We start from the raw sequence: 22,333 nt of genomic DNA on the forward strand, positions 1-22,333 counted from the left end.
CTATGTCAAATAGAGGAGGAAACCAAAGGAGAAAGGATGGCTTTGTGGTTAGGATTACAAAATGGGACTCTGGAGACCTTGGGTTTAATTCCTGATCTGCCACAGATATCCTGTGATCTCCAAGCTCTTCAATGAAGCGGCTGATTATGGACAGAGTTCTGGTGAAAGTGTAGGCACAGTATACTTGAATTACAGAATTGTTACCTCTGGCCCCTCCTCTGCCAGTACTACGTATTTTAGCCTTGTTTTCCAGTGGTTATCAGAGCAAAAATTAATTACATACATCTTCCACCTTTTTCACTGCAATTCATAACAAGTAACAGTTACAGAACATATTGTTTTCTTTTAACCTGTTTGCTTCTCCCAGCAATTTGCAAGTAATAATTCTCATCAGTACTTTGTATTTTAGACATAAAGGGCCTTAGTGTAATTTTACATCAGTGGAATTGCACTGAAGTCCAGAATAATGCAACAGTGAATCAGACCCAGAATGTGAGACTCCAATTGGCGCTGAAAGCATGCAGTGTCAGCAGGATTCTTCTTGGAGTAACATTAGGAAGAAAGTAAACTGGGCATTTAGTTCTTAAAAATATGGCTAACTTATGATTAAATCACAAGAGAAAATAGCTAGGTATCTTTGGTTCCTGTGCTGCCAGTTTTAAACTGTCACTGTATTAGCAAGAGCACCACTAACACGTTTGGAAAGATCTACAGTAGAACCTAAGAGTTATGAACAGACCAGTCAACCACACCCCTCATTTGGAACTGGAAGTACACAATCAGGGAGCAGCAGAAACCAAAAAAAAAAAAATAAAGCAAATACAGTACAGTACTGTGTTAAACTACTAAAAACAATAAAGGGAAAGAAGCATTTTTCATCTGCATAGTAAAGTTTCAAAGCTGTATTAAGTCAATGTTCAGTTATAAACTTTTGAAAGAACCACCATAATGTTTTGTTAAGAGTTATGAACATTTCAAAGTTACGAACAACCTCCAATCCCAAGTATTCGTAACTCTGAGGTTCAACTGTATTTGATTTTCAAATCAATGTTAATATTTTATTCAGGGGCAAATGCTTATCTTTTGAACTTTCAGGCTCCTGACATGCAAAGTGGGTTAATTTGTCTTTTAAACATATCAATAAATCTACAGTATCAGAGGGGTAGCCGTGTTAGTCTGGATCTGTAAAAGCAACAAAGAATCCTGTGGCACCTTATAGACTAACAGACATTTTGCAGCATGAGCTTTTGTGGGTGAATACCCACTTCTTCGGATGCAAGTCTGCATCCGAAGAAGTGGGTATTCACCCACGAAAGCTCATGCTGCAAAACGTCTGTTAGTCTATAAGGTGCCACAGGATTCTTTGTTGCTTTTAATAAATCTACATGGATTTAAAAAATATTTCCTCTAGGCAAAGGCACATTACTGTTTTCTGACAGTATTACCACATTGCATGAAGCCAGCAGGATAGCAAAGGGAATGTAAGGGTGAAAGAAATAACACTGTTTACATCAAAAATAGACATTAATCCAAACCAGTAGCCATTATTGGCATTTTTAAAAGGCATTATAAATAAAGATGTGGTGCTATTTCCAAGACAACTCCACACATTCCAAGAGAGGCATTTAGCAAGATTTTAACCCCACACTGCCCAGGCAGCTTTACAGATATGTGCTCATCTCTTTAATGATGTCTTTATACATGCGATGAGGTGCGTCGAGACCCCAGATGAAATCCAGATGTTCCCATTCAGGAATGTGTTTGTGGTAAACCAGATTAGTGACTTGAGTGAGCAACATGCCAATATCCTTCCAGTCTGCAAGCCAGTCATGTCCACCAGTCCACACTGCAGTTGGCACGGTCATATCTTTTACTTTGTAGAATGGAGGGGTAGACTATGGGGGGAGGGGGGAGAGAAAGATTGCAATCTTTTAAAAATGAAAGCATATATATAGATAGATAGATATAAAAAGACAACCCTGGCTTTAGAAAGAGCCAATCTGCTAAGGGGTTTGTCTAGCACTACTGCAATGTACTCGCAAATGCAAGAGGATAGTTCCCTTTCTTTGCTCTAGAGTGGCAGTCGCTGGGGAGCAGCAGTCAGTTCAAGAGAAGCCCTGACTAACTCCATGTTAAAGTAGGAAGAATGAGGTTTTTGGACGTTGCAAGGTAATGGTGGATGGGTTGTGTGTGCAAAGAGTCTACCATGTAAAATTTAAATCCCAAACCTGCTTTTACAGGTCACTATTACACTGAAAGTAAAACTACACCTACCAATAAGCATGCATGTTCCTAGCCTGTATTGCACTGCTCAGACTAGGATTACTACAAGAGATTACAGTCACAGTAAAGCAAAAGAAGGGTAAACTGTTAACCTTATGCACAGAGATCTAGAGAAGAATTTGGTATCCAAATGAAGCTGCAGGTGGGGTTTTAAGTAGGCTGAAGTTTGGCCAGGGCAGCATAATTAACCCTATGCAACTTTAATGATCTCACAGCTCTTCTCACTAATGATCTAAAGCTGAGCAAATACGTGATTTTTCAACTGAAGAGCCACACCAAAAAATCTGGGAGGAAAATTGGTTTATTTCTAACTAAAGATTTTTTTTCCCCCACGTTTTTGCTAAAGACTTTTAAAAACAAAATTGTTTCAGACTAAAACACAGCCTAAAACTAAAACACTAAAATGAATTTTTTGTATTTGTTTTTGTTTCGTCCTATTTTTTTAAATATGTAGATATATTTCAAAACCAAAAAAGTCAAAACAAACATTTCAGAATGGTCAAAATGAACAGCTTTGACATTTTCAAAATAAATTCTCTCCTTTTGCCTGAAAATATTTCCAAGTTTGTGAATACTTTCAGTGCCCCTTACATGCATTTGGGGGGTGGGGGGTGTGAATTTACTATTCACTGAAAAACCTGCACCCAACTCAGGTCTTAACTAAGGTCTTGACTGATTTACTGCACCTCTTGCAACAAAGTATCGCCCCATGTCATATCAGAAGCATTGACTCTGTACTGACTCAGAGACAACAGTGCCACCTTATGTCTAATCCAGGAGTCGGCAACCTTTCAGAAGTGGTGTGCCAAGTCTTCATTTATTCACTCTAATTTAAGGTTTCGTGTGCCAGTAATACATTTTAATCTTTTTAGAATGTCTCTTTCTAGAAGTCTATAATATATAACTAAACTATTGTTGTATGTAAAGTAAATAAGTTTTCAAAATGTTAGAAGTTTCATTTAAAATTAAATTAAAATGCAGACCCCCCCCCCCCCGACCGGTGGCCAGGACCCGGGCAGTGAGAGTGCCACTGAAAATCAGCTCGCGTGCCACCTTCGGCACACGTGCCATAGGTTGCCTACCCCTGGTCTAATAATTTCTGAGCGCCTATATGTTTGCATCCTGGCTGCAGGTCCCTGCTTAATTTGCAAGGCCTGACTAGATCACAGCCTGACATGGTCTCCTGGCAGTTTTTGAAGTTTTCTTTTTTGTTTCTCAAGGATTGTAAGGATTTCCATTAAAAGTTCTTTACCTGGTTATAGTGAACCAAATTTTCAGCCTTGCTTCCCCAGTCATAAGCTTTGAGTTCCCCAGATTTAACAGCCTAAAACAAATATTCACACACAACAACATGAAGGTCAGTGTCTGCACTCAGGAATTGTAAAGTAAGAACGAATATGAAGGTTAGGATTAAGGCACTTCTCCAGCTATGTGATTAAATTCAAAAACAAAGAACACACCCCAGGGAGAGGAGGTAATGTTTTACCTAGGTAATGAGACAAAGATAATTGTAGCAAAGGAAAGCCAAACTGATTATAACCTTTGTTCTTCTAAAATATTCATGCTACCAGTCCCACACCCACTTCTTCTCCACAGGGTGTCTTAGATCTCATATTTTCACATACAGATTATGGCCAGAAGCAGGAGCAGACACCATGTACTAAAATGGAATAATACACAGTTGGCCAGATTTTTAAATGGTAAATATCCAAGTATGCTGGATTTAATCCAAATTGGGAGTTGCACATACACATTGGATTGTATATTTCTGAAAATCTGGCTCAGTGCCTGCAGGTCACTATTTAAGCAGTAAAGATTTATTCCTCCAAAGCTGCTGTTTTGGTACATTTGCATTGCAGCAAAGCAACAATTAATTTATGTCTCACAAAGCCATCTTAGCCATTTGGGAACAAGCATGGATCATAGCAAAAAGAAAAAAAAAAATCATCCAGGCCAACCACTCACATTTTTTGCCTAATATTACACAGAAACACCTGTGAAGTCTGGCAAGGTAACCCCATGCAACTAGCCATGAGAGTTACAAAAGCAATGCTGGTGATGCAAGACACCCTTAGATATTAATACATTCTGTTGCTTTGGCCTAAGGCTCCCACCTCAATTTAATTCCCTTGAAATTATCTCAATTGTATATATTACCATCTTAAGAGCTCAATTCTGCCACACTTGCTCAGATTCAATAGTACCTTACTGCAACTCAACCTAACCCGTGGAAGCTCAAATTACACTTCCCAGACCAACACACACTTTGTGTAGAAAACCAGGTTGACTCTAAGGCCTGGTCTACACTTGGGGGCCGGGGGGGATTCGATCTAAGTTACGCAACTTCGGCTACATGAATAATGTAGCCGAAGTCGACATACTAAGACCTACGCACTGCGGTGAGTTGACTGCTGCCGCTCCCCCATCGACTCTGCCTGCACCTCTCGTGACAGTGGAGTACAGGAGTCAATGGGAGAGCGCTCAGGGGTCAATCGCTGCCTGCCGATCCAGCGGGTAGTGTAAACATACACTAAGATTGTATCTCACTTTTAGGCACCTATGCAGGGACCAGCAGCTGCTGATTCCACAAGAAATTTCTTCCTGCAGCATAGGGGTACTGCACCTGCTTTACACCACTGAGATACAGCCACTTAAATTAACTGCTCCCATAGAATCATTTTGACGTTTTTATCCCTATTTCACTGGCAGCAGTATTTTATAAACAAGTTAGGTTAACAGGCACTTCAGATTTCAGAAGCTCTACCTGGCTCCAGTGGATCATGTTTTGTACAGATGTCCCAGCAGGGCAATGTGATGAATACACGTCGACTCGGCTCTGCAACAGCAACATAGTTAATCACAATTTTCATCTATTAATGTGCATCAGTTCCATCTTTTATTGCTTTTTGCACAACTGAATAGAGTAAGTTTAAAAGAAATAAGTTCTGATCAGAAAGTTAAGAGTAGGCTAGTATACACAAACTGGATAGGATGCTTAAGTCTTACCATTAATTGAATAACACTGTCAATTTAGTTTAAACTAAATTTGATCTAAAGCTGATGTTTTATTTTATTGTAAAATTACACTTAAAAACAAAACAAACAAGAAACTGAATCTGACCAGGAATGTTTCAATGTTTTAGTCTGAGTTTTTTTCCAAAAAACAACCTTCCCCCTCCCGCCCCCCCCAAAAGTATGGTTGTGAAGGAGAGATACAAGCCTTCTCCGAACACATTGAGAAAAACAAAGAACATTATTGCTCGAGTTAATAAAAGTTACTAGATGCAAAAGTGAAACTAACCAATCTAGCTTTGTTTCCCAGCTGAATGAAATGCAAACTAAGTTTAGAAAAACCACTTCAGTTTCAATATTCTATGGTGTCCTTAATACAAGGATTTTGTCATAAATATTGACTTTAAACTTAACAGTAATGTGCAAGAATAATTTTTATATCAATTTACAAGTTTAAAAATGTTAATGTTAGCAAAAGTGTTCAAAGTTCTTCTAAATTTTAAATGCCTCCCTACACTATACTATTTTTGACCAACTATTTAGCCTACCTATACTAACATAGGCTGTTGCTCCAAATAAGCTTCATTTATGTTCAGTTTAAAAATACTGTCTTCTGAAAGCTGAATCCTCAGGCAGAGTAAAGTATTATCCATATTTAGGACTATACAAAATTGTGTGGGGAGAATGGGGAATTCTGCACACAAAAATTAGCATTTTTCCTATTTCATATAAATTATGCCAAATTCACATTTTCAATCAAAATTCTGATTTTTTAAAATTGAGGGTGAAATCCTGGCCCTATTGAAGTTAATGACAAGACATCAATTGGGCCAAGTTTCAAGTTGTGATTTTGCCCAAATAGTGGTTTTGGGTTTTTTTGACAAAAGAAATAATTTTGCAGATTTTCCCACAATATTTTAGCATAGCTGCTTGGAAAAGTAAAAACTTAAAGTTTTGTTGGGAATATTTTGCACAATCTTCCCCATATCAGAGTGTCCTCATTTCATTGCTCCTTCAGGTGGCTTGATCCCACTGGAATCCCAGTCAGATTCACGCTCTCTCTCTCCATGTGCTGACCAAACTCAAATTTCCTTATGTCTATTAGAACATAAAAGCAGCCATACCAGGTCAGCCTAAAGGTCCATCTAGCCCAGTATCCTGTCTTCCAACAGCGGCCAATGCCAGGTGCCCCTGAGGGAATGAACTGAACAGGTAATCAACAAGTGATCCATCCCTGTCACCCATTCCCAGCTTCTGGCAAACAGAGGCTAAGGACACCATCCCTGCCCATTGTATTCTTACTATTGTGTCCCGACCACTGCCCCCAGCTTACAGTACTACTCCACAAACTGATTCTAAAAAGTGGCACTGTGGGATTCCATGTTTATTGTCTGTCACAGACGTCCAGAGCAACGTAGAAAGATGTTCCGCTATTTGGTATTTGTTTGTTTGTTTAAACAAAAACCGAACTCTGGAAACTCAACTTTGAGCCTGGACATTTCAAGCTGGATTCTTTCCTTCTGAAGTTTTATCACCAGCAACAAAAGGTTCTGCAGGCCAAATTATGCCCTCATCAAAACATATATCCCTTCAGTCTTTAAACCTCATCTTCAGCGACACCTCTGCAACATTTCCTCCAATGTATTTGCACAGGTATAACCAATTATGACTTGGTAGATGATTTTTTACATAAATCGCTTTTCAGACTAGAAATGCACTTAACCAATTTGTCCACAACACACCTGCACTGTCTCTTGTGCTTCCATCTTCATTTGGAACACAGAACAGCTCCTAGAAAAGCGATTGCATATGTCCACTATGAGATCTGGAAATCTCAGCAGCTCTCGCACACGGATGCATCCCAAGCAGTGAAGTCTAATTTTTACTTCTCCCTTCTCTCCATGTTCTATACCATTAATTCTCTTCTCCATCTATCCATCTTGCCCGTGTTTTTCCCACAGAGTACAAAAAAATTGTTTCATCCTTTCAATCCATTTTTAAATTTAGTTCTATGTATTTTATCAACTAGACTGTGCAGCTGAACTCCTGTCTATAGCAAGAAAAGATACTCATTCAAACTCTCAAGAACTAGAAGGTATTAAACTTTTTTTAAGTTACATATGGAATATAAACACTCTTAGATCATAGTCTATACTCTTAAAAGTCACAAGGAGATAATTGCTAGGTGTATACAGAACATACCATGTTTAAGTTTTTCTCATCAAAGCCACATATAAGAAAGAAGAAATTGCCACAAAGGTCATCAAGTAATCGGTGGGTACAAACATGAGTGGCAAGCCACTTCAGCAATGAATTCTGGGGAAGGAATTGCTTCTTTCCAAACATATCCTGAAAAATAAGCACACACACATAATAGAAGGCTATTTGCTTTTATTCATACTATAGGTTTCTTGGGAAAACTACTTCAATTCATGAAAGAAAGATTGTTTCGTATTACGCTTTCTCACCATGTGAGCCTAGATCATTTAATTTGAAGTGAAATATATAATCAGTACCTTTGCTATCAAGTTAAGAACAGAATAAATTATTCATGGTTACCCAAAGAAAATCCATGAAAATTCAAACTTTTAAAAAAGTTCTTATCAGTTTTGTATTCATTATGTCAGAGAGGGCATGTCAGATTTCTGCTAAAGGTTAAATATTTTAAGCTACATCTGCTTAAGTTGGTATGTTTGATATTTGAAGCTTCCTCAATTCAAACCATGTGAATAAAACCAAGCTTGCATTGTGGTGGCAGTTTCCTCTTGCAAGATGATATTTTTAAAAAGTCCAAGGGTTTGAACATGATCTACAGAGTGCTTTTTACTCACACTGACACAGCACAAAGTCTATGACCCATCCACTGGTTTGTGGTTAACTGGGTGGTTCCACAATAGCTCACTGTTAAAGTCACCGTGACTGGGTCAAGTTTCACAGGACCATGTGAACAGGTGCATTTTTTCTATAAAATAAAAGCCTCTTAACTGGAGACCCTGATCAGCCTATTATTCTAACTAAGCAGCCATCTTCACTATGAGAAGAGGGACAGAGGGAGCTGGCAGGTGTTATTTGGCCTCATTTCTATCTGCCTGAGAGGAGAAGGGGAGCCAGTGGCAGTTACAATACACAAAAATATCTATTCAAGATATGTCCTGTGGTTAGAAAAGGTACATTACGCCTAACAGAGATAGAGTGACACTTCCAATATCTAAAACCTCATCTGCCATAACTGACATGGCTCCCCCTCCTTCTCCCACCAAAGGATAGCTGTGAATAAAGGTGGGCAGTCCAGCCCCTGTACACAGCACACAACAGCTAGTGAACATCTTCACTGAATCCTCCTTTTCCTCTCACTCTTTGTTTGGCAACTTGTGTGAAAAATTTAGAATTTCAAGTCTGAAAAAGCACCATAGTATTTTTCACCAGCCCAACTCTCCTTAATGGGAGCAGCGTTTATGCTAATACTCTCCTGCCCAAGAAGCAGGCGCTAGATTAAACTGGGTCTCTAGGAGACATTCCAATTTAGTGGAGTAGAACATGTGAGTGTATCAATGGAAAAAATCTATAAAAAGACTGAAGTACACAGAGGTGATTGCTAAATAAATCTACAGAAACCGATGACAAATGAAAAATACTCTATATAAAGGAAGAAAAGGATATCACATGACTTTACTAAAATTGACCAATGTATATATTAATCATGGCTTTTTGGCAACACAAGTCCTAGAACCATGTGCAAATGAGTAAATATAATACTGATTCTTTCAGGTCAAGCCATATTTATAAGATAGAGTTTAAGTTTTAACTTTCCCCAAGCTTCTCCTGTCATGTATTTAAATTTCTCAGCCTGATAGTTCTATTTTCCCATTTTGACGGCTCTCAACATCCTTGTGTATAGTACATCAAAGATAAATATTAAGCGTTTTCAGATAGTATGTGATCCACCAACATCAAAACAAATGTTTCCTTTTACATTATTATTCACTTTTTAAAAAAAAATGCAGAGCAGTGGGCAACATCAAATGCATTTTGTGGTCACTGGGCCAAATTCTACTCTCAATTACACAGTTATCAACACGGAAAACCATCAGAGAGCAACTCTGGACATATATTGATATACGGTCAAAATTTGGCTTAGAATACATGTCATGCATGTTAATCTCCTGTACATGTGTGTACAGAGCAAGAGAGGCACATTCATATGCATTAACTCTACACATAGAGGTGTATAAATAAAACTATCCCGATATAACGCGGTCCTCAGGAGCCAAAAAATCTCACCGCCTTACAGGTGAAAACAGGTTATATCGGATTCAGTCCAATATGGCATACCGGCAAGAGCCAGTATGCCGTGCTGGACTGGACCGGCTTCCTCGGCAGTGATTTAAAGGGCCCAGTGCTCCAGCCGCTGCTGGGAGCCCCGGACCCTTTAAATCACCGCCGGAGCTCCAGCAGCGTGGCTCAGGCAGGGATTTAAAGGGCCCAGGGCTCCCCGCTGCTTTACCACGTTATATCCGAATTCGTGTTATATCAGGTCACGTTCTATTGGGGTAGAGGTGTATTCTCTACTAAAACCATTTTAAATGGAAAATAAATATTCTCACTTAGTTTTAAAACAAATATCTTGACTGAAATACACACCTTGAGCAGCAGCTCTGGAAGCACTCCAAGTTTTGTCAGAGGGCTAGTGGAGAACTTGACTGTGGCTACAGGTGCCAATGCAAAAAACATTTTTATTTTCTTAGCTAGCTCTGGCATAGTTGAAAATGCGATGAAAGCTGTTGAGAAGAAAAAAAAAAGACTTCTTAAGACAATATTTGACAGAAATTAAATCAGAATTTTAGGTAGGCATATTTTCATTACAGAGTATAGTATGTTTTAAGTTCTGAATTTGGAAATTGTGTATGTGTTTAAAGAAGAATTTGAATTAGCATCAGTAAATACTGGTTTGGTTAATTGAAGGTTGACCTGAGCATCAGTTTAAATTTTAGTTGGAGTGATGAATCTACGATTTTCCATGTACATTTTCACAACTCTTTAGAATATTTGTTTTTATAGAAATTGGATGAATAACGTAGTCTATTAGCATAATTTACTGTTTTACAAGTTTTCACTTCAAATAAATAGGTGAAAGTTAATTCTCTTGCCTTTTAGTTTTAATGAGGATACAAAATAAACTTTACTAGTAAATCTGTATTTTATCATAATTTAACCAAAAGTGTGCAAATCTCTCGCTTTTAAAACAATGTATTTAAATTAAATCTCTTAACATACCTATAGTGGTACCCTGTGAATGGCCAATGTAATAGATTTTCTCCTGTCCAGTTTTATTCACAATAAAGTTTATAGCGGCAGGAAGGTCGTATTTAGCCATTTCATCAAAACTATAACATAAAAGACAAGAAGATGGCTATATAAATAAAGCTATAAAATTTCCATAGCAACATATGTAGAGAAGAATTACTGAATGGAAATTTAGTACACTGAAAATTAGTCCGCTAAGAATGAATAAAAACTTCCAAAGGTTGATTCCAAACAGCCAAACTCTGACCAAGATTCACTTAGGGCTTGATCCTGAACCACTCAAGTCAATGGGAATTTTCTCATTGATTTCAATGAAGGCAGGATCAGGCCATTATAGCAAATTTATAGTTTCCCTTACTGTTAACACATTAGCACATATATAACCAGGATAGACAATTGCAGTGGCACAATCTTGTTTAATCTGTTACTGAAGTAGGGTAGTAGATAGAGCATAAGAACACCCATACAGGTCCATTTAGCGCAGTATCCTGTCTTCGAACAATGGCCAACGCTGGGTGCCACAGAGGGAATGAACAGAACAGGTAATCATCAAGTGAGCCCCTGTCACCTGTTCCCAGCTTCTGGCAAACAGAGGCTAGGGACACCATCCCTGCCCATCCTGACAAACAGCCATTGATGGACCTATCCTTCATGAACTTTAGTTCTTTTTTGAATCCTGTTATAATCTTGCCAGATGATGTTGTGAAGGCCAAGGAGTTCCACAGGTTGGCTGCAATGTGTGAAGAAATACTTCCTTTTGTTTGTTTTAAATCTGCTGCCTATTAATTTCATTTGGTGACCCCTACTTCTTGTGGTATGAGAAGGAATCAATAAACACTTCCTTATTTACTTTCTCCACACCAGTCATGACTTTATAGACCTCTATCATATCCTCCCTTAGACGTCTCTTTTCTAAGCTGAAAAGTCCCAGTCTTATTCATCTCTCCGTTCCATACCCCTAATAATTTTTGTTGCCCTTTTACTTTGTTGCCCTTTCCTGAAGCTTTTCCAATTCCAATATATCTTTTTTGAGATGAGGTGAGAACAGGGTTTTTCAGATGAACAGTTTATTTGCCCCAAAAATGCAGATTTGGCCAAAGGAATTTCAGGGGGAGGGATGGGAGGGACTCCTCCCTCACAGTCTTTATCTCAGTGCTTAGGGCACGGTCCTGATATGTGGGAGACTCAGCTTCAAAGCTCTGTTCTGGAGCAGCAACTGGAACAATTAGCTTCCCCCACATCCCAGGAGAGTGCCCTACCACCCGCTTATGGACTATTCTGGGGTGGGTGTCTCAATCCCTCCTCTTGAAGGGGTCTCACTTTGTATAAAAGTACATGAATAGCCATTGGGCCAGACAGAGAGCGGTAGAGAGAATGACTATATCCCAGTGGTTAGGGCACTCTCCTGGGAAGGAGGAGACCTGGGTTCCAGTCCCTGCTCCACAGCAGGAATTCAAACCTGAGTCTCCCACATTCCAAGACAATGCCCTGACCACTGGGCGAAGGGGGAAACCCTACTGCCTCGGCTGTGAATTGAGACCTTCGTTATCTTTTATTTTTTAAAAATGCCTGGAAACAAAATGTTTCATTTGACCCAAAAGGAAATTTTTCCTACTTTTTCAATTCACCAAAAATTAAAAAAAAAAAAATTGTTTCAGTTTGACCCAAACCAACCCCTACCCTCTCGCCTCCAAGAACTGCCAGCAAACCAAAAATTCAGTGATCGGCACAGTGCTAATACTGGGGGCATGGCATCATGGAGGAAATGGCAGAGGGAAAGAAGTGGTTCCTGTTGACAGCATGTATAACATGTAATAAACAGCACTCCTCATAAATGCGATCCAGCTACCTGAAAACCCAGAATTCTTCTTGCTTCACTGTATAGTGTTTATGCTTTTTGGACCAAGTGTTCCCCCTGCTGTTTCCCATCCAAACATCAAAGCCAGCATCTGCCAGCATAAAGCCCAGGCTGTTGTTGTCCAAATTTGTGATCCAGTTACTACCATCTGCAAGCAAACCATGCTGCAGAAAAACAGCAGGTTTGGGACCTGAAAGATATAAAGCATTTTACATAGTTAAAAATCAAAGCTTCATGTTCTCCTCGTACTGAAGTCCTGACAAACTCTAGTGAGTATTCAATATTTGCTTCATCTCTATATTTGAGTGGATAACCTATACTCCTATAGGACTGTAAGATTAGCAGCCTTTATGATACTAACAATGTCTTAAATTCATGCATTGTAATCTTCCACAATAGCAGGGTTTTAAAGAGTTATTTTATTGTAGTTATGGGTTTAAAAACATTTCATTAGGTTCTTAACTAGAGGAAAAGGCACATAATATTTCTCATACAAAAAAAAGCAGGTTTGAAACAAGCAAACCCAAGAAAAGCAGGAACTACAGCAAGAATATAGAGAGCTATTTGTTCCCAGCATTTATAATTTCTGGGTGATAGGAGGCCTGATCCTGGAGGCATGCTAGCTTTTCTTCATTGTCTTTGCTCCTCTCCTCTTACCACAAGGCCATGGAAGGCCTTCCCATAGGTGAACTCCAGGGATCAGGCTTTTCAGGCTAAGACAATGACAAACTAAGATGGTGTACCACTGTCTTTAGCATCAGATCCCCTTCCACTATGTATCAACATTAACATCTGCTGCAGGTTCTCACAATGCACAGGAGCACGAGAATGGAAACTGGGAATGGAAGGCGAACTTACTTTAATACCTTCCATTCGCTTGTTCGTGTTGATTTTTAGCATTCGTTAAACTGAAAGTCATTGCCATTTTTTTTTTTTTTTTTAAACACAACAAATTTCCCTTACAGTTTTTCCAGCTGTGGAACCATAGACTGTTGTGGACTTTCGCTCCAAAAGATAATGTCATACATAACTACAATTAATCCTATTCATGTTTGTCAGATATTGCAACAGAAACATTATGAAATATTATGCACTATAAATTCTGTCAGCAGTAAATAAACACTGTTTGGGAAAAGATACCAGGTCCGTAACAGCTTGAAGTCAACATGAACATCCGACGAAGTGGGTATTCACCCACGAAAGCTCATGCTCCAATACGTCTGTTAGTCTATAAGGTGCCACAGGACTCTGCTGCTTTTACAGATCCAGACTAACACGGCTACCCCTCTGATACATGAACTATTAAGTCTTCATTCTTCTTCTAGGGGATCATACTTGACAAAAGTTGCTCAGCAATCCTTATTTTTAAAAATTAAAAGTTCTTTACAAAACATGAACTTTGATACCGCTTCCTTCTCCACCCCCTCACTACTCTTTTGAGACAGGAAACTTCACTCTATTTGCTTATGTTACAGATGAAAGATTCAATAAAAAACCCACAGAAGCATAATCTATTTTCACTTCATGCTTAAAAAATCCTGAGAAATCCACAAATATAAAACTAACCAATTTGACTAGCTTGCCTTGTGCACCAAACTGTCTGCCCCTTGGCTCTTTGAGACAGTAGTTAGGGCAAACATGCTTAAGAGAGATCAAATCAACCATTAAGAGAGATTTTTTTTGCCTTTGGTAGAAGAGGGTCTTTTGCCATAGTATTCGTTCACATCTGCAATTATAGGATATTTGCTTTTCCCCCCTTCCATAAGATACATATGTATGCATCATACATCTTCAGCTTTTTAAGCTCCATGGATTCAGACTCTACCCTCAGATATAAGCATACAACTCCCATTAAAATAAATGATAGATGCATGCATGCCTGAGAGGACAGAATTTACCCCAAGGGACATTAAACATAATTTGATTCTGACTGAATTCATCCATTGCTATTCAGGTCTACAAGCATATTAGTTTCCACAGCATAGTAGTATAGCAGATCTATGACTGTTTCCTGCACATGCTTCTCTTCTTCCACATCCATTTTAATCTTACTTTCAAAACATTCTATAGCTTAGGCCTTGCCAGTACCTTTGGCCTCATTCCCTCCTATACACACTCCCATCCTCTACACTTCTCCCAAGCTTCTCTTCTGAAAAAATCCCTTTGTCTCCTCTTTTGAGTTCCCCTCTCCTAATTTTGTGCCTTCTTTCATGCCACGCTTTACGGCATGAACATCCTCCTGCTTAGTATATGCTAATCATTCTCCTTCCCTGTCAAACCACTTCTTGAAGACCACTTCTGGGGAGGCAACAAGCAACAACATCCACATGGCCCTCTGTCTTGGCTTTGGTTATTTTAAGCTGTACTGCACCCATTTCTTTAGAAACAAGATTTTTTACTATTATTACTATATTTTACATACTATAAATAGCTATGTACAATATGGTGCTATAGTAATTATTACTTTGCTTTATAGTTTACTATAAAGACAAGGAGAATAGCATTATAGAATCTAAAATCAACTTAGTCTAATTCCTATTTCCATGCAGAAATCAGAAGAGCATTGGGATTTTTCTTTGTTTTTTGTTTTGTTTTGGGGGAAGGGATGTGTCATTCTGGTTTGTTTTTCATCATAAGAGGAACAAGACCTGCCCCTACCTTTAGTGTTAGTCGAAGTTTTTAAAACAAAAAAAAGTTTTTTAAAAAAAATGAAATTTTTGCAACAAAACAGACTTTAGCACATTTTTACTTTAAAAAAAATACCATTTCTTATTTATCATAAATTGAGTTTTTTTCAGTAAATGTAAAATTTCAACACACATAAAAAAAAGTGTTTCTTTTAGATCCTACAAAATACAAACCACTTACAAATTTTGAATTTTGGGAGGAAATCCCTTCCCCTCCAATAATCTACTGTTTTTCTCCAACACTACCTACTCTAACATAGTCTGCACTGTTATTTTCCTTTATAAGTAATTGTAAACCACATAGGTTACCAACATTTTATCCTGGTCAGGTTTATTACAAGAGTTACATCTCTCCAAATCAAAGTGATCTTTTTCAAGACTTCCCTTTCTTCAGGCAGAAGTAAATCTTACCCTTCTTCGTCCCATAGCTTTTCTTCCCATGAGGAATTCGGTTAATGCTAAGGATATATCCATCTTCAGTCACCACTTCATGCTCCTCACTGGGATAGCCTCTGTAGGTAACAATTTCACTCTGCAAAAAGAAAAACAAAAAGCTTTTGATTGAAACTGTTGACATTTTTAATTCATTAATGTCTATAAAATGCTTGGAGGTCTTTCTACAAACAACAATATAGAAGTGTGATGTCTCCATTGCTGTGGCTATGTCTGGTAGGTGGTAGAGAGAAACCATCAGGGAAAGGTTTGTTACTAGGCAATGATGCGTTCACTCCTGCACGTGTTTCAGTCACCAATGAGAATTAGGCACCCAACTCCCATTGATTTTCAATAGGAGTTGGGCACCTAACAATTCTTGGTGCCTTTGAAATATCTCTTTCATCTGTCTCAATGTCCAACCCCTACAAAGAGAGAGAGATCCAAGTTCTAGTGCGTACCCCAGGCTAAAGCTGGTAGTCTATGTCTCCACTATAGAGAAGACACACAGGTCATCTAGTTTACCACTAACCAGGGGAGACAAGTGTGTTGGAAAAGGGAGCAGGGGAAAGAAGACTAAAGGTAATAGGTGGTAATTGGAGATATACCAATCTCCTAGAACTGGAAGGGACCTTGAAAGGTCATTGAGTCCAGCCCCCTACCTTCACAAGCAGGACCAATTTTTGCCCCAGATCCCTAAGTGGCCTCCTCAAGGATTGAACTCACAACCCTGGGTTTAGCAGGCCAATGCTCAAAGCACTGAGCTATCCCTCCCCCATAGACTGGGGACAACAGGATAAAGAAGGGAAAGACTGAAGTGGTAGAAAGAAGGACAGACAGACATACAATGCTCACTGAAAACAGCAAACATCTGTCAATTACAGACAAGCGATGTCACCAAAAATTGTGCTATCAGTGGTAGATGAGGGGATGCATCTCTCTTCTAAAGGGCAAGATTTTTAGAACATTTCAAATATTAGAGGGATGATCCTTACTCCCATTTATCACTCATGGAACACTATCATACTTAAATACATCATCTAAATGACCCACAACACAGCAGGTTTGAAACAAAATGTTGTATAACAGTGGCTTCAATAAAGTCATTTATATTAGGACTTAACCATCACAGCAAGAACAGGAAATTTTTACACACTGTTCATATGTTTGGGTTACAGCTTTTAATGTCTGACACTAATACTATAAAATAGGACTACTAAACACCATCTCTTCTAAAAATTCACTTTTGTTCCATCACCTGCAAGTGAGTTAGTTCACCAACCTTAACAACAACAAAAAAGCTCATTTAGCTGAATCGTTTAGATGATGTGTAAATGCCTAACTGGTACAACTGCATGATCCTATTGGCAATAACTCTAGTTACCTTTAAAAAACAGTGCTCAAAAATATGCTAGGTGTTGTATGGAAAAGGCAAATTCTCTCTTCCCCAAAAAGTCTGTAAGCTAGTTTCAGATGTGATGCAACAAGTGAAGATAAGAAAGAGGGTGCGGAAAATGAGAGGAGAGGCAAAGGTAATTAACAGCAAGTCCTTACCCAATGAGGGTAAAAACTTGGTTATTATGACAGAAAGAGGGGAAAGCGACAACAGTGACCACCAAAGGGGAGCAAAGCAATTGTCAGGAAAAACTTACTAGAACCTTACTAGCAACAAGTGGTTTTAATAAATACAGTTCCTTCTAGCAGTTTTAACTAGAGTGGAGGTAGGGCCACAGAGAATGATCAGGAAAAATGCCTAAACAGTGGGGTTGCAAAGTTTACAGATGATACAAAATTACTCAAGATAGTCAGCTTTGGACCTAACTACCAAGAGTTACAAGATGATCCCACAAAACTGGGCAACAAAATGGCAGAAGAAATTCAATGTCGATAAATGCAAAGTAAGGCACATTAGAAAACTTAATCCCAACTATACATACAAAATTATGGGGTCTCAAATTAGCTGTTAACACTCAAGAAAGATCTTGGTGTCATTGTGGATAGTTCTCTGAAAACAACTGCTCAATGTGCAGCAGCAGTCAAAAAAGATAACAGAACGTTGGGAACCATTAGGAAAGGGAAAGATAAGACGACAAAAAACTATCATAATGCCACTATATAAATCCGTGGTATGGCCACACCTTGGATAGTGTGTGCAGTTCTGCTCACCCCATCTCAAGAAAAAAATATCAGAATTGGAAAAGGCACAGAGAAGGGAAACAAAAATCATCATGGGTGGGGAACAGCTTCCATCTGAGGAGAGATTTAAAAGGTTGGTAGTGTTCATCTTGGAAAAGAGATGACTCGGGGGAAATATGATAGAAGTCTATAAAATCATGACTGATGTGTAGAAAGAGAGAGTGTTATTTACCCCTTCATATAAGACATGAGACAGCATAGAGGCCAGAGATATATATTTTATTTATATGTTACTTCCTCTACATCAGTGGTCAGCAACCTTTCAGAAGTGCTGTGCCGGGTCTTTATTTATTCACTCTAATTTAAGATTTTGCGTGCCAGTAATACATTTTAACATTTTTAGAAGGTCTCTTTCTATAAGTCTATAATATATAAGTAAACTATTGTATGTAAAGTAAATAAGGTTTTTAAAATGTTTAAGAAGCTTCATTTAAAATTAAATTAAAATGCAGAGCCCCCCAGACCGGTGGCCAGGACCCGGGCAGTGTGAGTGCCACTAAAAATCAGCTTGTGTGCTGCCTTTGGCACGCGTGCCATAGGTTGCCTACCCCTGCTCTACATCTTTCTCACATGCACTGCATACCCTCAATCAACCCACAGCTTTTTTTCAATTTGCAAGCAAGTAGGGAAATGGAAATAGAATGTCACTGGCAAAACTCCTGCTTACTGTCAGGCAGATAAACAGGTTTAGGCAATTTAAAGAACTAGGTTAGGCAATTTCCCTCTGTTCCTTAATCCAGATCTACAACAAGAGCATTATTAATTAAAGTTTAATAGGCAAAACACCCTTCCACAGTTAAAGTAATCATCATTTTTAAAAAGTCAGCATTTTCCCACAGTAATAATACAATATCTGAGATAACTAGTTATTCCCTGTATACAGTAACCATATGACAGATGACAAACATCAATTTTTTTAAATGGCAGCTACTGAATGAATTTTACAATACGTAACTTACAATATTCATAGATGCTTCAGGATCCACATTTCTTCTTCTTCTGACAAATGCTTCTGAACTTACAATTCCTTGGATCAAACATGCCACAATTATAAGGAGCCACATCTTCATTCTGTAGAAATACATTTCTTTATTTGTGTAAGAAAATAAGGCTTTGTAAAAACTACACTGTATAAGAACAAAAAAAGATTTATGCTGCAAAAGAAAAAAAAGTGAGACCCTGAGGTTAAGTTGTATGGCTTCTTCTACAGAAGAAATACATGGGGGGAGAGGGAGGGGATAAGGGGGGGGGGAGGAGTACTATACGAAGAGTCACTTTGTCTATTATAATTGAGAAATTTTTCTGCAGCTTTATTTCCTTCCATAAAGATTTCCAGTGGATTTAATACAAATAAACCAAATATTCTTCCCTTCCAAAAATCAAGATTTTTTAAAATGGTGATATAGAAACAGAAACCAGAAACAAAAACACTATAAAGGCACATTAATTTTAAACAAAGAATGGTGAAAGCTGAGCCAGCTGTATTAAGCTGTGCATGTGCTTCCCTGGATTTGCTCTTAAAAAAAAAAAAAAAAAACCTAAGAAAATCACTACAGTTTTCTTGTGCAAACTGCCCAAGAAGTGTAACCATCTCACATTAGTAATATTCACAATGCTATTCACCTAGTTATATTCAGCCCTGACTTAGCCATCTCACAGCATTCAATGCTATTAAGCTTAACATGACAAAAAAACAAAAAAACAAACAGACTTTTGTGAGGGGAGGGAGATACATAATCAAGGAATGTCTTTAACAAGAAAATAGCAGCTCCTGCTACTGTTTATAACCTCTCTTTCCCTTTCCCCTTTACACCTCATAAGCACTGCTCACAGAGGGTAAAGGACCAAAAGGCTCAGGGGCCACTGATGTGATCAGATATTTTTATTACTAAAAAAAAGAATGGTGGCCGTTAATATTTTATAAACTTTACTTTTCCCATCCCAATGGACCCATGTTCTTTTTCCCATGGGCAGCATATAACACACAAAACCTTGTGGGAAGGAGGTAACAGCCTAAGTGCCTCCCACAACAATAACAATGAGTCCGGTGGCAGATTTATTTGGGCATAAGCTTTCGTGGGTAAAAAACCCACTTCTTCAGATGCATGGAGTGAAAATTACAGATGCAGGCATTATATAATGACACATGAAGAGAAGGGAGTATCTCACAAGTGGAGAAACAGTGCTGACAGGGCCAATACAATCAGGGTGGATGTAGTCCTCTCCCAATAATAGATGAGGAGGTGTCAATTCCAGGAGAGGCAAAGCTGCTTTTGTAATGAGCCAGCCACTCCTAGTCTCTATTCAAGCCCATATTAATGGTTTTAAATTTGCAAATGAATCTCTTATAGAATGTCCAGGGAGATTGACCTGTTCTCCTACTGGCTTTTGTATGTTACCATTCCTGATGTCCGATTTGTGTCCATTTATTCTTTTACATAGGGACTGTCCGGTTTGGCCAATGTACATGGCAGAGAGGCATTGCTGGCACATGATGGCATATATCACATTAGTAGACGTGCAGGTGAATGAGCCCTTGATGGTGTGGCTGATGTGGTTGGGTCCTCTGATGGTGTCACTAGACAACAATAACTTCATTGGCAAGAAGGAATCAAGGTGACTGAGGTAATATCTTTTATTGGACCAACTTCTGTTGGGAAGAGAAACTTTTGAGCTTCCCAGAATTATTCTTCTGGTCTGGGAAATTTAGAGTGTCACCACTAAATACAAAGTGAAACAGACTGTTTAGCATAAGTAGTTAACACATTTCAAGATTAGCGTGAGTAGTTAACATGGGACAGTTAAAGACTCTGTGCTCCCTTTAGCTGACACTCTTCTGAGAAGAGCAGCTCTGGGCTTGGCTACACTTACAAATTTGCAGCGCTGCAGCAGGGTGTGAAAACACACCCTCTCCAGTGCTGCAAATTGCGGCGCTGCAAAGCGCCAGTGTGGTCAAAGCCCCAGCACTGGGAGCGCGGCTCCCAGCGCTGTCCGTTATTCCCCACAGGGAGGTGGAGTACGGACAGCGTTGGGAGAGCTCTCTCCCAGCACTGGCGCTTTGACTACACTTAGCGCTTTGAAGTGTAAGTGTAGCCAAAGCCTCTGTGTAAACTCAAAAACTTTTCTCTCTCACCAACAGAAGCTGGTGCAATAAAATTACCTACCTTGTCTTTCTAATCTCCTAGATACAAGATGCAAGAATCAAGACAGAATTCACTGCAACACATTTAAGAGTCTGAGATTTAGCAATATTCATGACCTCTCTAAAGGATCACAAGGGCAGCTAAATGGCTCCGGCAGTAACCGAGGGCTTGGGAGATCTGGATTCAAGTTCCTGCTCCACCACAGACTTCCCATGTGACACTGGCCACTCACTTCTCCTTGCTGTGCCTGTTCCCCCATCTGTAAAATGGGGATAAATACCTACAGTAAGGGGGGATATTTAAGTATTTTAGAGAGGAGGGGGAAGCCGCCCAGCTGTGGCCCAAAGAGGCAGCATGTTGTCAGCTATTAGTATTAATTTATTATTCGCACTGGGGTAGCACTTGATGGCGGATCAGATACAGTTCAGGCCCCCCGCGTGCTAGGTGCGGTACAAACATTTACACAACAATCCTACTACACAGCACAGAGAAACAAGAAGACACACCAGGCGCCCCTGCGCTCGGGAAGCGAGGGCACAGCTAGCGCTAGACATTAAAACAGCGGCAGGGGCCCGGGCCCGGGCCGGGGCTGCTTCCCCCCGGGTGAATCAGCTCCAGGGCAGCCCCAGGCCTCACGGCGCCCTGCACCCGCCAAGTCTCTTGAGCGTGTCGCCGCCCAGGCCGTGCTGCCGGTGCGGGGAGCGGTCCGTGTCCGTGTCCGTGCCCCCGCCCCGGCCAGGCTGAGCGGTGCCCGCACGCTGCCGGGGCGCTGCGGGCGGGATGGGGGCCACGCCGGCGCGTCCAGCCGCTGCCGGGGCAGATGTGCCGGCGGAGCGGGGCGGCGGCCGCACTGACCTGAGAGGCGGCTGCGGCGGAGCGCCCGGGCCGGGCTGCCGGGGACTCGCAAGGGGCCGCGCGGTCGCTGCTGACACCGGGGTGGCTACTCCCTGCGGCGGGCGGGCGGGGACGCTACGCTGGCGCCGCCCAACCCCCTCAGGCCACGGCGCGGCGCCAATCAGCGGCTTCGGGAGCAGGGGTCGCCCCGCCCGCCTTCCTCTCTCCCCTCCCCGTCTAGCCCGGGCCCCTGGGCGGCGGGCACCGGTCGTGCTGAGGGCGGGAGTGGAGCCTGCTGCAGGGACCGGGGCAGTGATAACAACCCTGCCCCCGCCACACCTGCCTAACTAATCCCCCCTCCACGTGGGCACGCCCCCATCCCGTCCCAACGCACACACTGCATCCGCCAATCCTATCCCTGCAACCCCAACACACACACACACTGCAGCCCCCAACCCCATCCCTGCAACCCCAACACCCCCCGCTGTCCCCCAATCCCATCCCACTGCAACCCAACAACCCGCCCACACACACTGCATCCCCCAACCCCATCCCACTGCAACCCAACCACCCCCCCACACACA

At 40.4% G+C, this 22,333-nt stretch overlaps 1 protein-coding gene across 1 annotated transcript; it reads right to left on the reverse strand.

Annotated features, from left to right (window-relative positions):
* Positions 1-1,381: 1,381 nt before the first annotated feature.
* Positions 1,382-21,898, reverse strand: LIPA (lipase A, lysosomal acid type). The gene is made up of 10 exons (XM_045025947.1): positions 21,771-21,898; positions 18,732-18,843; positions 15,556-15,676; positions 12,449-12,647; positions 10,570-10,679; positions 9,937-10,073; positions 7,498-7,644; positions 5,048-5,119; positions 3,536-3,607; positions 1,382-1,895 (listed from the first exon to the last, which is right to left on the reverse strand). The coding sequence occupies exons 2-10, from the start codon at positions 18,840-18,842 to the stop codon at positions 1,662-1,664; spliced, it is 1,203 nt and encodes a 400-aa protein (XP_044881882.1). The 5' UTR covers position 18,843; positions 21,771-21,898; the 3' UTR covers positions 1,382-1,661.
* Between the last annotated feature and the right edge of the window lie 435 nt (positions 21,899-22,333).

Source organism: Mauremys mutica, chromosome 7, assembly GCF_020497125.1.
Source record: "Mauremys mutica isolate MM-2020 ecotype Southern chromosome 7, ASM2049712v1, whole genome shotgun sequence".
Classification (NCBI taxonomy): domain Eukaryota; kingdom Metazoa; phylum Chordata; order Testudines; family Geoemydidae; genus Mauremys; species Mauremys mutica.